Raw genomic sequence first — 13,732 nt, forward strand, 5'->3', positions numbered from 1 at the left:
GCAATTGCTGTTATGCAAAGATTGAAACTCAGAGAGTTGGTTGTACTAAATTGCTACTTATTCACCAAAATTTTAATTGAATCAGACTTGACTTGGACTTGATGGAGTGTTTTATCCATCCTATAGAAAACAATTGTAGAATTAGTTTGCTTACTATAAAAGCTAGAAGTGTTTTGAGGCCTCTTGGTCTATGTAACTGTAAGGGTCAAACAAGTTTACATGGCCACTGAGCATATTTTGTTATTAATTTTCCACCAGACAACAGGTGGCTGTGAAATGAACAAGGCCATCATTAAAGGGTGTCATGTGAAGGCTTCTTGCCTCCGGGGAGTATTGACTGTTTTGATACAATGTTTCATTTGGCCAATGGGAAAAGGGTTGACCATCAATTGGCAGAAGGCCATGAGAGATTAAGGTAAAAGATGTACAGTAGTTGGCAGTCGGCCACCCTTACTAAGAAAATTGTCTCTTACATAAGCAACACCTGAAGTTTAAATTGGTGAAATGACTGGTAGAAAGGTCGGGGAGCACATGGGAAGGAGGTGTGGGAGGAGAGCCCCTGTAAGCGAGAATATGGGAAAATGATACCAGCCAATGATACTACTTTGGTGTGTTTTAAGAAATAAAAATGTATAAAAACTGTGCCCCGGCTAAGAGAGCCTCAGATGTGAAGCTGGAATCTCAATTTATTGTTTGACAATAAAGTTAAATACTTCTGGGACCTAAGAATTTGACTCTGTGAGTTTTTCTTCGAGACCAGATCTGAAGGGACAAAGAGACATCGAATCTGCCACGACAGACTTCAAAGTCACCATGAAATCAAAATTGACCATTCTTATTTTTATTGAATTTTGCAGGATTTATTATAGCCTACATTATTTATCTGTGCACATCATACATATCATATATATAATATAATATCATTATTCATCATCATTCATCATATATAATTATTTAATTTCATCGTATGTCTCCGTAATCTTAAAAATAACTTCCTTTTTCTCCTATAAGAATGTGAGTGCTTCAAATTGAAAACAGCTAGTTTCATTTAGCACACAAGCATGCATTTTTAATAACTGCTCAGCTGTGGAAACGTGACTCATAATATGACACATTAACACATTATAGGCCTATATATAGAACAAATTGTCAAATCTGCTGTTAATTTATGATACTACTATGTAAATTAAACATCCACGAAGTCATTCAAATTTATTGGGATAAATACTAAAATACACCGATATTTATATACACAATAGGTGTTGTTTGGTAATAATAAATTAGGATTATAACATAACAACACAATTTCGTTATTAATCTATTTACACATACGTCTGGCAAATGTAAAAGAGAGGAATTAACAGATGAATCTCCCTAAATCAAAACCCCCAGAGAAAGGGGTGGTAATTTATGAAGTAACGTCAACGGGTGGAGAGGAAAAAGTATGAACGGGTTAATTTTGAGTCATACCAATGTTTGCCGAATAAATTAAAATTCCTCCGCCACGGAAAAAAAAAATATTTGTAATAAAATCAGGTCTTCTTCCAAAACCAACTCAAGGCTGAATAAATTCATAGTTTAACACTTTAAATATTTTAACGACTTCTAGGAAGTAAACTTTAGTGAAGCTCGTTATTTATGGACGCATCACAGACTATAGATCCACCCGTAGGGTTGGCGGAAGCAGCTCTCAGTCTGCGACTTCAGTGACTGGGAGGAAAAGAAGAGAGAAGTTCAGAAAGTTTGATCACAGCGCAACTACGTGAAGAAAAAACTTTCAAATGAAGGCACTATAAGGATTTATGTGGTCAAACGAGACATTCTGACAGTCAAAAGACAGCTTCTCTTTCGAGTATAATTCGTTTTCAGACTTTTGAAGATCATTTTAAGATTCGTTACGCTTTAACTTGACAGAGCACAGCCTCGCGCTGGCGACTCTATGTGGATTTTACTCAAAATATGGGCCAATTACCCGGTGTCTCTTCGGGCAGAGTCATCCTTCTTGTTATCTGCTCCCTTAAAATAACACATGGTAAGTAATTTAACATCTTTTATTTCAGAACACGTTTTTAAAATAGTCATTTGCCGTCATTACGCATCTGTACGGCGGTGTGAAGCATCAGCGCTCACGTTTCAGTTCTGCACGGCCTCGAATGGCGTGTCAGCTTCACGTTATTTAAAGCGCATTCATTAAGAAATGTGTAAGATGTGTCATCTGTATATGTATTGCACACACATTTAAAAAGCCCTCAGGATTTTTTCTTTTCTGAGGGTGACTCTCGTGTTTCACACCTCTGCCCAGATGTGAGAGAGTCTGAGCGGAGAAAATCTGCATCGGCTCTCAGTATGTGAGAGAAGAATTCAAAATGGACACGTATGAGGGAAAAAAATGACTTTTTTTTTAGAAATATGGAGGAAATAACCTTTTTTGTTTTTCGTTTAAGAGGAAGGAGCACATCTTTTTACTGTTATTTTGGGGTAGGTGTGTGTGGACAGAGGGCTTTCGATGTTTCCAGAAAGCTGAATGATGTGTTGCATATAGTTGTATTTCTCAAGAAGAGTTTCCATCTGACGCTTGTTTATTTATGCTTAGCAGCTCATCTCAGCAGGTTTCAAACACAAAGAGTGCCATTTGTTGCATTAGAGTGTGGAGGAATAATGTCACACATGACTTCTATTCCACATGCAAGTCAGACACAATCCCTCCAAAACAGAGCCTCACCAAAAAAAACAAGACAATATAATGACTGCAGGCTCGGCAAGAAGAGGGAGGAATGCTGCTGTTGGTGTTTCACATTCCTTTCTCTCTGTCTCTGTCTCTCTCACACACACACACACACACACACTAACACACACATTTCCCTGTGGATGCACTCATTTTCACAATGCTGCAGCTCGCCCATTGTGTCCCACAGATGATGTTTCTCCTTGTTCCTCTGTATTGAGTATCATTCCTTGGGGTGGGATTGATTTCGCTTTTCTTTCTTTCCTCGCCTGGCATGTTGCCCCAGTTGTGTAGGATGTTTCAAGTCGCATGTATTTGCTAACATCAGCCGTTACAGCGTGTGCAATAAGAATTTGTCCCATTGTTCCCGCCTGCAAGCGGCATGCATGGTGCCCAGCCACGGTTCTGACCCGCTGCTCCTCTCTGGTGTGAAATGGGATTTATCTCCGGCAAACTCCCACTTCTCAGAACACAACGGGCCAGTTATGAAATGGCCCACGGTCGTGCATATATCAGGGATGCCCACATCTCACCAGCTGGTGCGGTGGAGGTCTTGACCAGGTCGCTGGAAGAAGCTTTTTTTGTGTTATGATGACATTTTGCAATAATTCTCCAGTTTAAGATATAGTGAGTGAATATTTTTGTTCTTTTATTTCTTTTCTTTTTTTGGATTCGTTTTATATGTAGTACCCAGCGAACTGCCAAACACTCACTACAAAGTTGAAGAACATAACTCATTAGCTGTCTTGCAGTTTAATTGGCTGTTGTTTGGTGTCACTTAAAAAACCTCAAAGGTGATGATTTTGAGTCTTGTAGCATGTGTTTTGCTTCCAGAGAATGATGGGTGATACCTTCTGTGTTGTACGTGGATGCCTGGACCGATCATGTACAAGGCATTGAGCTCCTAATAACCAAATCTCCACAACTGAGGTGTCGCCACTTTTTTTGTAAGATTGTAGGAGAATGCTGCGAGAGGCCAGAAAGGAGTGAGAGGCTCAAGCTTGTTAAATCCATGGATTAAAGCCCTAGAGAAGGTTAAGAAATGAAGTGGGAATTAAGACGTTCTGCATTCCTGCCACATGGCAATGCGCTAAACCTGGCACCAGACACACATACACAGTGTCAGCGTGTGTGTGTGTACAAGCTTTATAGGCTTGACCTGAGAACTTCACCATGTCATGCAGCCTCATTTCCTCCTTACTACTACTGACTGTCTGTATCAGAAAGTAATGATGTTAGTAACAGGGGCGTAGCCATCATTTCAGAAGTGAAGAGGACAGAAATGTCAGTGTAATACCAGTTTTTATCTGACCTTTGACTAATTGACAGATTTTATTTTTTATCTCATCTCTTGCTTTTAAGTCGGTAAGAAATCAAATACACTGCTGAAAAATAGCCACTAATATCTATAATATTTTTTCCTATATTTTATGACAGTTCTATGATTGGTTTATGTACTACACATACTTTAATTCCTCATAAAGTGCATTAAGTCCTCATGGATTTTATACAATGTAAAAAAAAAACATCACAGAATAAGGCAGAAAATATACAGTACCTATCAAAAGTTACAATATACCTATGTACCTATACAACATTACAATTGATTAATGTTTTTGAAAGTCTTTTCTGCTCACCAAGGCTGCTTTAATTTATTTAAACAAAAATACAGTAAAAACAGTAATATTGTGAAACGGTATTTCTCAAGAAACATTTCTGATTATTGTCAATGGAGTGTCTATTTACACTAAGTGCAAATAGCGTCCCTTGTTGGCAAATGCAATTTACACTAGCTCCGCCCACCAATGTCTGTTTGGGTTTAAAAAAGTTTTTAAAAAGACATGTGGAATTCGCCTTCTTCAGTGGCGCAGCAGTAACGATTAAGGCTCGCAGACCTGGCTTTTAAGGCAATTGTCGCGGGTTCGAATCCGTCTTTTGCCGAGCTCATGTTTATTTTCAGTAAAAATGAAAATAATGTTCTAAAAGTGGAAATAAACTGCAAACGAGTGTTTAATAATATATTAAAAGTGTTTATTGGGTAGGGTTAGGGGAAGGTGGAGGGAGGGTTTTTATTCTCCCAATAAGGCAGCATCCATTTAATAATTTTTAATAAATATAATCATTTACACTCTGATAGAGTGCTCTCCGGCTTCGAGTATGAATGAAACATACATTACACGAAAGTGTTAGCACTCCATTCAGATCGCCTTGTTTTGGATTATAGATAAGAATAAAACAACAGGTCATGCTTAGACTGTCTCTTTGAATTTAAATGTAGATTTATTCACATTGGCCTCTATGTGAACACACTTGCCCGAAAAAAAAGTGCGGGGGACGAATATATTTTTTATTAAAAGTGCAGCCCCCCTCCCCTGCTTTACTCTACATCAATAGTTAGTAATGTGAAAACATTTTCATCTGCAATAGGCTTGTGATTAGGGATGCACCAATTTTAATATGGCTGACATCGATAAACTATAATGAAATTGTAAACTATTGTACTAAACTATTATATATGTAAAATTGATTTATTTAGAGATCTTAAGATTACATTTAACAGTGATTAAATTATTAGTGTTTTTATAGATTCATTTTAAATGAGTGTTAAATGATGGCAAAGGTAATATAATTTGTGTTCAATTAAATGAAAATGTTTTGGCCAATATGTACACTAGCTCGAAAGTTTTAAAGCATTTTAAATGTTTTAGAAAGAAGGCACGTATACTGCATTTATTTGATGGAAAAAAATGTAATATTGTGAAATATTATTTAAATTTAAAATAACTTTTCTGTTTGAATATATTTTAAAATGTGTTTTTTTCCATTTTAAAATATGGCAATGCTGAATTTTCAGCAGCATTACTCCAGTCCTTAGTGTCACAAGATCCTCAGAAACCTTTAGTGCTTAAGAAACATTTCTTTATATTACCAATGTTGACAACAGTTGTGAACAGAAGAAACATTTGAACAGTAGTGTATCTAATATTGACCGATACAGTAAATAAAACAAAATATCAGACAATATCCAATATGGCACATTCTACTTAGTTTTTTTGCACTTCTGGTGAAAGTGTTCTTTCTGATTGTTAGCATACAGCCAGTTCTCAGGACACTTTCATTGGAATGTTGCTTTGAGAATTATCAGGTTTCCTCCCAAACTAGGCACAGCCTATCATTAAACAATCAGGGTGCTTTTTAGCCACATGTGACGTACAGATTTAATGAGCGCCACTGAAAACCTCCCTTTGTCTTTATGTCATCAAATCTGTCCGCAATTACGCCCCCTGCCTCATTACAGATGGCTTTGGGAAGAGTTTATTGTTTGTTGCCATGTTAACGTTTAACAGAATAGAGAGCACTTGCTGTATATACAGAAATGCCAGGAAATGGGGTTACTTCCTCACTCAGCGTGAACAACTTCCTTCTGCTGTCCAGCATGGATGTGGGCCAATGCCGACAAATCTCTTCTGACTCTATTTCTCTCTCTCGCTCACTCACTCGCTGAGTACTTTCCTCTCAACCCAGCCCTATCAGACTCTCATAATTACTTCCTCATCTCTCTCAGCAGCTATTAGCACTAACAGAGAGTGAGAGAGAGACACACACGAGCAGAGATATCCCTTGGGTTCTGGGTTTGGTCGCGGGGATGAGGCAGTGCTTTCAAACTAGCAAGACTTACAGCTGTGAACCAGCTGCTCTGTGCAAGAGCTCTGACACACTCACATTGCCTGATCCACGTCAGGAAGGAGGAGAAACGGACTGTGTTTGAAACACTCCTTGACCTTATTAGGGCTGTTTGCATGACCATTTCTATTGCTTATTGAATTCATGAATATGTAAAAATAAATATTAAACTTTGCCACATAACTTAAGGACATGAATGAATCATACCTTATGTGGCTTGTACCTTGTTACCTCACTTATCTTGAGTGTACAATTTTCGCCTACTGAGCTGAAAAACCTCCTTGAAGAGTCCCAGAAAAGTGTCAAAAATGCCAAAATCTAGTTCTATTGTTGCTGTTGTAATTTCTGATGGCTAAAGACAGATCAAATGTTACCAACACTTACGTCTGACTGATACTGAGTTGTATAAACCATGTATTTCATGTGTTTTTGTGGGCGTAGTGGTGGGCAGCTCTTTATATCACAGCTGTTTTATGTATTCAAGACTAATTTCCCTCAGCTCGACAAAGCCTAAGATTTAATACAAGACAGATTTTGTGTTGAAAACAGTTTTTATAAGTCACTGAATGTAGTTTTGAGAGTCCCTGATCCCAATCCTGCTTTTAGTGGGGATAAAAAGGCATGAGACTGCTTTTTATTAAAGTCAGGTTTGAGTTGGCTTCGGATAGTACACCCAAGTGTTCAGTGCCAGTAAACACACACACACACACACACAAACACTGAATAGTGGTGTTCAGTTCTGCATGTGTACACACACACACACACACACACATTGGGTTATGAATCTGCTGTGTAGATTTTTGTAACTGATTTATAATCAGTTCTGAGAGAGTCATGCTTTCACATCTGGTCACGTTACTGTTGGAGCCCCATCTGAAAGAGAGACAGAGAATGAGAAACACAGACTACAGACAGGAAGGAGTTTGTGAGTTCAAGATGTATAAAGAAATTAAGAAAAAGAGGGAGTCAAAGAATTGTGTGGTGAGAATCCTGGCAGCACTGAGTGTGGATTGTGCTACGGCTCCCTGGAGTCTCTCGTCTGTCCTATCTATCTATATCTATCTATATCTATCTATATCTATCTATATCTATCCATCTATCCATCCAAATTATGTAAGACACAACAATACATTTATAGTTCATATTTTTTTTTTTTTGTAACTCAAGTTTTAAATGTGATGCTTCAAATTGTCGCTACAGCTATACACATTTCAACAGATGTCTTTGGCTTTGTATTGCATCTGGTTTTATATATTTTTGTATGTATTAAACATATTTTGAGAATTTTGCAATGCTGCTTTAAACAGCAGGTTGTGTTTTAGTTATTTGACAGTTTGCATGGTAAAACCCTCTTTGGTAAGTTGTGTCTTTAAATTTAACCTCTTCAATGCACCTCTGATATAGCCATAACACAGACATCTTTGACCATTACTTTGCATCATGTGCTGCTTTTTTTTAGTCTTTTAAATTGTGTCTCAAGTCCCCTGCATTCTGTTCCATTTCGTTTCGCTCCGTCTAGCTGTTTTTGAATGCAAGAATGCTTGTTATGCAAACATTGCCTGAGAAACGCGTCCGATCGGGATCAGGTGCACCTGAAACCAGTGGTTCAGGGCAGGCAACACAAAACTACATATTTAGTTGAAATGTATAGTTTTGCACATCGTTACTGTCTATCTGATATCTGTCGTCTGATTATTCCTGGAACATGCAATCCAGTCATTCGTTTCTGAAAGAACTAGATTATTAGTGAATAGTTTGAGTTTAACAGAAGGGGACAGAAAGATACGTTTGTTTTTAACAAATTAGTGTGAATTGCTTCTTTTAATTATTCCACTTATCACCCTTCTACTTCTCTTCATTGGGTACCTCTCCTCTTTTTCTCATGTTGTCCTGACATTTGCCCCTCTCTCCATTCCTTCACACCTCAAGGACAGAGTTCTGGCCTCATGAATGTGGAAAAATGAAGACAAAATGTTTAGCAGTTGGTTAATCACAGCCTGGTTACTCTAAACAGAGTTCGTGTGAAAGTTTTGGCTGTTGTTTGCTTGTGAGGAAACTCACGATAAACACAAAGAGTGAATTTGTTTTGTGAAGAGCAGGTGCCCATACAGAGACTTTTAAGCACATGTCCTAACCTAGGAACTGTTTCCTCCTGTCTGACTGATTATTACTCATTAGGTGGTTTAGAGCAGAGCTTGATCACAGATCAGTGATGCAATGAATCTTGTTGACTCCAGGCCAGAATGTTGATCGTAGCAGGTGTGCAGGCTTTCAGTGTAAGTGCCTGGTTTACGGTAGGCAGATCCTGGATTTAGATGTGCATGTGGTTTAAAAGGTTGTACAGGATTTAAAAATGCCTCTTCAGTTGGACTGGATGTGAAGAGGAGTTAAAAAGTGTTCATTTCTGAAAGCCTTTCTCAAAATCCTTTGAGAACTTCCCCTTCGGCGGTTTGATGAAGCATATGGGGAGCTTGTCAGACCAGTCAGGGCCGAGCCTCTCTCTCTGTGCAAGCCTCACCCATAACTTGTGTCTCTCACTTGTCTACATTCTCTTGTTTTGTCTTCATCATGTTTGCCCATGAGACTTTGTGACCACACTCTTAGAATATAAATGTTGTCACAATACCATCATATCAGTAGTCGGTAGCCATACCAATTTAGTTCCACAACTCATGATACTAACTGCAATACCACAGCAAAATCTTGTATGCTAATGAACACACTAATTGATGTAAAAAGTTAAAGGGCACATATTATGCATTTTTACAAGATTTAATACAAGTCTAAGGTGTCCCCAGCGTGTGTCTGTGAAGTTTTAGCTCAAAATACCCTACAAATCATTTATTATACCATGTTGAAAATGGCAATTGTTTAGCTGTTTTTGTGTGTGATGAGCTACTGCTTCCCACCACAGAGGGTGGAGCCAATAGCTCATGCATTCTCTACTAAAAACTAAAACATGATATCTGTTTGGTTTTGATGATCATCTCTATTGCGGACACGCTCACGTGACATTACAATTCTTTTTCATCATGAAAGTTTATCATCTGCATACGTTTTAAAGCCATGTCAGTTTAAACTTCTGATATATGGTTTTCTGAGCTCACACACCCAATGCATGCGGATGTCTGATTGGGTGTCCCATGAGTATTAAACTAAGTTGTCTTTCATGTGTTATTGCAATTAAACTGTCAAAAACATGGTTTGTCGGTTATGTCGGTTATGTGAACGTATACAGCAAGTAAAGAGATCGCATTTAGATCTGTGTATTAAAGTAAAAGCAGCGTAATATATAGTACCTACTGGTATATGCTGTTAATATGAATCAAACAACAAAAGAAAAACAGAAAGTCACTCACTGCTCTTGATTTAATTAACTTTGATAGCTTTAATAAGAACACATTTCTTACTTGAATGCTGCTTGAACACTACAGTAACAGTACAGCTGCTTCAACATGGAGAAGGTGGCAGATAGCGTTCAGCTGGCTGAGGGTGGAAACTTTGGAAATGCAAGACTGTCACTCAGTGGCCGTGGGCGGGGCATGAGGAATGTGACGTCACATTCCTCGGAAAGTGAAAAATGCATGTATGATGAGACTGCTTTGGTTTAATGGGGATTAAAAAAGGAGTGGGTGGATTTTAATCATTGTAGGGTGATTGTGTTCACACACTGCCAATACACATTCAAGTCCAAACACCATATAAAAAGGGATTTTGCTTAATAGGTGCCCTTTAAATATTAGTATAACAAACAAATTAAATTAAAATGATGGCGCATAGCCATCAAGTATTTTTCAATTAAGTAACCATAGCTTCAAGTTTGTATTATTATTATTATTATTATTCAGGTAAACATTCAGAAATTAAACAAAATTAAATGTAAAAGTAGTCAAATGTAAAATAAACCTACTGAAAATGGATAGTTTAATCAAAAATGATTTTCATTCTTCTTTGTAAAATACAAGAAAATATTTTATAAAATGTCTCAGTATAATTTTTTTGTCTTTCATTGCATGGATAAAAATTAAATTATGTGAAATATTTCTTCAAAATACTTTCTCTGAATTTTTCAGGAAAAAGTAAGTCATGAGTTCGAAGTGACTGTATCATAATACAAAAAGTATATAACTGTAAACAGGATACTCATATATGCATTTATTACTAATCTACAGGAAAGTCTAACAGTGTAGTTTCCTTTCTAACTCTTGTTGTTCAATGTTCATTTAAAACATAGCAATATGTTAGCTTATCGACTCATCTTAGAGCAGCTTAAATACTTGTTTATATCAGAAAGCATCTTTAAGATCTTCCTGGAGCTTACTGTAATTTCTATATTAGTATTTTTGTTGTTTTGTAATTTTTAAAAAAAGAAAAAACATTCACAGTCCTGTGTCTTTTGGTTTCGTTCTGTTCTCCATTATTGCCTCTTGCCATCTTGAGCATACTTGACTCCTGCTCTTGCCTTCTATTCATCCCTCTCATATCTTCAGCACTCCAGTTCCCCTCCCCTTGGCTCTTAAATCTCTGTGAAAGCACAATTTCACACTCAGCTTAGCCACTTCTTCCAAATATTTCCCACCACAGTTGCTGCCAAAAAGGGGTGCAACCAAACGCCTTCTCCAGTTGCAGGCTTTGACCTCACGGGACATTAAATGCCTGGCACGACACTGCTTCTGAACACAGTGCCTATAGAAAGTATTCATCTTGCTTGGACTTTTTCATGTTTTCTTGTTATACAGCATTGAATCACAGTGGACTTAATTTGGCACAGTGACCTCACTGAAGAAAAGAAAAGGCTCTTTAATGTCAAAGTAAATGCAGATATTTACACAGTAATCCAAAACAATTGATTTCATAAATATTCACCATCTTTAATATGACGTTAAATCATCACAGGTGCAGTCAGTTGGTTTTGGTTTTGACATCTGTGTGTAGTCACAGGTAGTAAAAAATATGCCTTTATATGGATGGTCCAGCTTCTGATTAGTCAGTATTAAGGCAGAAGATACTCCATAAAAATAAAAGGACACTCCAAGCAACTCTCTTTTCAAGTAATTGAAAAAGCACCAGGCAGGAGGTGAATACAGGAGAATCAGCAGTCACAGCTTTACTAGAGATTTGCAAAGAGAAAGCCACTGTTCACATGTCATATGACATCTCAGCTGCAGTTCGCCAGAAGTCATGTGGGAGACTTTAAAGTCGACTGGATGAAGGTTTTGGGTTCTGATGGGACCAAAATTGAGCCAAACACTGTGCGTAAACAGAAACGTGCCTTTAAAGTGCAGCGGTGGCAGCATTGTGCCGTGGAGATGCTTTTCCACAGAAGGCCTTAAACATAGAAATAAACCTAAAGGAAAACCTGGTGGTTTCACACTAGCACTTTCGATGTGCACCCGTTTTTGATTGACGTTTGATTGGTTCATTTTAATGATGTGAATGCAGTTTTCCAAACTCGGATGCACACCCATGAACCATAACTGCCAAAAAAGGGTGGTCTGGGGTATGGTTCATGTGAACTCCAGTACGGTTCACTGCTGAGATGAACACAATCGTGCTACATCGCAGAAGTGAACAAGTATTGATGACCTATGATTCGATAAAACTGTGTATGTTCTCTTTCACTTTCCTGATAACACTGTGAATCAATGCGACAAAAGACAATAGAACCCACTATATTGAATGAAGCTCTCTACACTGAATGCGGTTCAACCTAAATGACAACATTTCCAAGAGTAAACTGACGCCCCTTTCTATTTCTGACATTCTTCAAGTGTTTGCTCTACTTCTGGCATAAAGAATAAATGAATTTGCAACGGTCGCTTTGTCATGTCTAATGTAGACAGCCTTAAGCTGTTGCGGTGCAATGCAACGTGGCGTGACAACTGTCATGTTTCGGTGTAGACATGGTGTATGCGTGACTGACGCACTGCAAGCGGAGAGAATGTATATCTCATTTCTGCTTGCCTACAGCACAAATGGACTTCCACGTTCTTTAGAAAATTTATAGTACATTCGCGGCAGATAGATGTAAGTGTCATTATGTGCTAACGCTTTGGAAACAAAACCAAAGTTTAAAAAAAAAAAAGAACTACAAAAGTGATAAAAGCAGCTGTATCCATTTTGGTGCTTTCTCCTTCACAGCCATTATCTAGCAACATGGATAATCGGTAGTAGCTCGATGACGCAACCGTACCTCGGCTCGCAGAGTCCTGCACGGGTCTTGTTTGGTAAACCCTAACCCGCCCGCACCCACAGTACTTAACAGAAAACCCGACCCGTTATCCGACAGCAGCACTAATTTAATTCCGTACCCGAGCCAACCCGTTTGACATAAAAACCGCGACCCGAACTACATTAGGTAGACAAAAATTATTTATTTTCTCATGTAACATAAGCAATCAAACCAGCATCATGCATTCTGAGTTTATGCATTTAAGAAAAATAGACACGCAACCTAGGGCTGGACGATTAATCAAAAAGTAATCAAATACCGAAATTCAGAACCTCTAACCGACGTAATTTTCCCATGTCAGTTATTTTGTTTTTTTAATCCTGTTAATACTTTCCCCTTACACACTCGATTAGTTGGCCAATTATTTTTTGATTAATTGATTAATCGGATAAAAATCCTAATTTTATTTATTTTTATTTTATTAACAAAAAAACACACTATTGCACATCCTGCCCAATGTACTTCAAACAAATGTGTCAATTGAATGCTATGAAAACATACAGTGCTTAATTTGTTACACTGCCTGTCATAATAAAGAGATAACACAAATATTTTAGGAATCTTTCAAAAACTTGTTTAAAGCTACAAGTGGTATTGCCAGATATTAGGAAATAACAAACTGAAACAACTAAATAGTTTCTAAATAATATTCACACATAATATTCCAAAAAAATTAATAGTCTCTGGTGTTATTGACTGTAATTGGGCATCTGAAAAAAAAACAACTAAAACAATAATTATAATATATAATTATATTTTTTTGTGCCTTTCTTGTAAAACAGTAAAATAAAAAATTCATGGATAACAACAATAATTATATTGTAGCTTTAGAAATACTACTGTAACTAAAGAGTTTACACATACTGGTGGATTAACCATTGTAGAAACAATACTGATAGTTTAGGGCATCTGTGGCACAAACCCTACATTGGGTGGCAGATGTCTAATAACTTTGTTAAGCATTGTATATGTAAATATAGTTTAACTCTCTACAAGATAATAAAGAAACAAAAACACAAATTCAGTGTTAACCAACAGGCAAGATAAGTGTTCTGTAGGAACACACAAATTCACTCTGGACACAATCACCT

The 13,732-nt window shown here is 37.4% G+C and overlaps 1 protein-coding gene across 1 annotated transcript in view; it reads left to right on the forward strand.

The window, feature by feature from the left end:
• Positions 1-1,661: 1,661 nt before the first annotated feature.
• Positions 1,662-13,732, forward strand: part of notch2 (notch receptor 2) — a 52,309-nt gene continuing 40,238 nt past the window's right edge. Inside the window, exon 1 of the mRNA XM_048208848.1 lies at positions 1,662-2,032. Coding sequence (XP_048064805.1) covers positions 1,960-2,032 — 73 coding nt within the window. The 5' untranslated portion in view covers positions 1,662-1,959. The remainder of the gene's footprint in view (positions 2,033-13,732) is intronic.

The sequence above is a fragment of the Megalobrama amblycephala genome, linkage group LG12, assembly GCF_018812025.1.
Source record: "Megalobrama amblycephala isolate DHTTF-2021 linkage group LG12, ASM1881202v1, whole genome shotgun sequence".
In the NCBI taxonomy this organism is placed as follows: Eukaryota; Metazoa; Chordata; class Actinopteri; order Cypriniformes; family Xenocyprididae; genus Megalobrama; species Megalobrama amblycephala.